Source organism: Pyrus communis, chromosome 1 (genome assembly GCF_963583255.1).
Source record: "Pyrus communis chromosome 1, drPyrComm1.1, whole genome shotgun sequence".
In the NCBI taxonomy this organism is placed as follows: Eukaryota; Viridiplantae; Streptophyta; class Magnoliopsida; order Rosales; family Rosaceae; genus Pyrus; species Pyrus communis.
The window spans coordinates 32153597-32156561 of record NC_084803.1 but is presented as its reverse complement, the minus strand read 5'-3'; the positions used below and the strand labels follow the sequence as shown (position 1 = coordinate 32156561).

Below are 2965 nucleotides of genomic sequence, written 5' to 3'. Positions count from 1 at the left end.
TCAGTTGGGGATGGAAGCAAATATGACCCCTGTACTATTTAATAAAATATTAATTTTTTAAAGGACCAGAGGGCTAAAACAAGCTCTCTAGCTAGTTTTCGATTGGAGATGGCCAGAGAAAGTGGTCTTTGATGGGTCACACAGTAAGTAAAATATCAAAGGTTGGGAGAGATTTTGAAAATCTTTTTGAGTTAAGTTGGAGTTTTGGTTGAAGGTGCGTTTGGTCACACGGACAAAACTTGTTTTGGTCGTTGACGTGCGCGTGGGCATGACTTTCCTCCCTCCAAAACTTGTATATAAACCCCACTCGCCATTCCTTCTTCACCACCCCAAAAATTCAATTCCGACTTCTTCTGGGTTTTCAATTCTCTTACAATTTTTCAGTCTATTGAATCCAACCCATCTTTTTATTTGCGGAAAGGTCATCTGGGTTTCTGTAATTCTTGGGGTGTGTGTCAAAAATCTGTGTCCGATAGCAGTGAGATTTGAACAAGCTCGTAACTTGGCAATAACCCATTAAAGAACAAGAACCATCATCTTTCTCTTCTCTATCTTTAATATATATATATATATATATAGACTAGAGTTTTGGTTAAGTTTATGAGTAAGATGGGTGATAACCAGATTAACCCCCGTCAAGGTTTTGAACTCTCAGTCCCTATGCCTCCAGAAGTAGGCTCCAAGTGCTATGACGACGACGGCCGTCTCAAAAGAACTGGTAAATTTCACTTCTCTAACACTTTATTCATGTTCTATTATGTTCGCGAATCAGATGTAGGTTAGGCCGGTTGGCTAGGGTAGTGAGTTTTATTGTTACTGATCTTCGTGTTGCTTATTTACCAGGAACTGTGTGGACTGCAAGTGCTCATATTATTACTGCGGTAATTGGGTCTGGAGTTTTGGCCTTGGCTTATGCAGTAGCTCAGCTAGGATGGGTTGCTGGTCCTGCTGTGATGCTCTTATTCTCCTTTGTCACTTACTACACTTCAACTCTTCTCTCTGCCTGCTATCGTTCCGGCGATCCTGTCACCGGAAAAAGAAACTATACTTACACCAATGCCGTCCGATCCAACCTTGGTAAATTTCTTTAACCTTTTTTTAAGTACTTTTTGCCCATATGAAAAAAGTTTGAGAATTTTGATCAAAATTTCTAAAGCTCAATTTTTTTTTTATTCTTTTAATTTCAAATTTTCAGGTGGTTTCAAGGTGAAAATTTGTGGGTTTGTTCAGTACTTGAATCTTTTTGGAGTTGCCATTGGATACACTATAGCATCAGCCATAAGCATGGTGTAAGTTATCTAACTTAATAACATGGGGATTTTAATTATATATTACAATGATGATAAATTTAAATCTTCTTTTGGCTAATTGGGTTTTTGTTTTTTAAAAAATTATTAAACAGGGCAATTAAGAGGTCTAATTGTTTCTACAAGAATGGTGACACAGCACCATGCCATGTAAACAGCAATCCTTACATGATCGCTTTTGGGGTAGCAGAAATCATATTCTCTCAAATTCCAGACTTCGATCAGTTGTGGTGGCTTTCCATTGTTGCTGCAGTCATGTCCTTGACTTATTCCTCCATCGGACTTGGCCTCGGAATCGCCAAAGTCGTAGGTACAAATTAATAGTTATTAGTCCGACTATGGAAGTGATGTTCGTTCTTTGTTAAAAAACAGACAGTCGTTATATATTTACGGTTACATTGCTTGTTTTTAGGATTAAAACATGTTACTTGACTTGGGATTTTTTGCTTGTCAATTACCAGAAGCTGGAACTATCAAAGGAAGTATGACTGGAATAGACATTGGAGCAGTGACTGAAACACAAAAAATATGGAGGAGCTTCCAAGCACTTGGGGACATAGCTTTTGCCTACTCATATTCTGTCATCCTCATTGAAATTCAGGACACGGTAAAATCCCCGCCATCCGAAGCCAAGACAATGAAGAAGGCAACTCTAGTCAGTGTGGCTACCACAACCCTTTTCTACATGTTGTGTGGTTGCATGGGCTACGCCGCTTTTGGAGACTCATCCCCTGGAAACCTCCTCACTGGTTTTGGCTTCTTCAACCCCTACTGGCTCATCGACATAGCGAACGCCGCCATTGTCATCCACCTTGTTGGTGCTTACCAAGTGTTTGTCCAACCCCTCTATGCATTTGTTGAGAAAACAGTAAAAGAAAAGTACCCGCACAGCCAGTTCATCACCAAAGACATCAAATTCCGACTCCCAGTTTTTGGTTCTTACAATCTCAACCTCTTCAGACTGGTTTGGAGGACATCTTTTGTGATTGTCACCACTGTGATCTCCATGATCCTGCCATTTTTCAATCATGTTGTTGGACTTCTAGGGGCTCTAGGATTTTGGCCGCTCACAGTATACTTCCCTGTGGAGATGTATATTGCTCAGAAGAGGATACCAAAGTGGAGCACAAGATGGCTTTGCCTCCAAACCTTGAGTGGTGCTTGCCTTATAATCACCATAGCAGCTGCTGCTGGATCAATTGTTGGTGTGATTGGTGATCTCAAGATCTACAAGCCTTTCAAGACCAGCTACTGATGAGTTTAGCAAATATGTCGTAGCACTATATATATGTTTTCATCGTTACTTAAGAGTTTGCAAATTTTCAAAAAGTAAAAGAGAATTGGCACTTTGATTTCAAATTTTGTTCATGTTCACAACAAGCTTCAAAATAAGTTATCACTTGTCAAATTGAGTTGTTAGAGTGCTATTTACCAAACAATAAAAATTCACGATAGTTTATAACATACGCGTGAATAATCGTGAATAATTAAAAGATATTTTTATTGTGGGATTTAAATCCATTTACGATTGATAATATTCTGTAATCTTAACACAACTCTAATGCATGCCTACTAATTAATTAAAACTAGTAAACGCATGAGACAATGTGACACATGGTGCGGTAGTCAAGGCTCATGAAAAATGTGAGTCGTGACAC

General features: G+C 39.0%; 1 protein-coding gene across 1 annotated transcript; it reads left to right on the top strand.

Annotated features, from left to right (window-relative positions):
• The first annotated feature begins 318 nt into the window (after positions 1–318).
• Positions 319–2666, top strand: LOC137744065 (amino acid permease 3-like). The gene is made up of 5 exons (XM_068483930.1): positions 319–718; positions 844–1077; positions 1196–1289; positions 1403–1617; positions 1769–2666. The coding sequence occupies exons 1-5, from the start codon at positions 601–603 to the stop codon at positions 2560–2562; spliced, it is 1455 nt and encodes a 484-aa protein (XP_068340031.1). The 5' UTR covers positions 319–600; the 3' UTR covers positions 2563–2666.
• Positions 2667–2965: the final 299 nt, after the last annotated feature.

Bases quoted from the DNA above. Each gene is read 5' to 3' on its own strand.
- LOC137744065 (XM_068483930.1), top strand. From the start codon at position 601: ATGAGTAAGATGGGTGATAACCAGATTAACCCCCGTCAAGGTTTTGAA. The intron at 719-843 runs GTAAATTTCACT...CTTATTTACCAG, and splicing joins CGGCCGTCTCAAAAGAACTG to GAACTGTGTGGACTGCAAGT. The intron at 1,618-1,768 runs GTACAAATTAAT...GTCAATTACCAG, and splicing joins CGGAATCGCCAAAGTCGTAG to AAGCTGGAACTATCAAAGGA.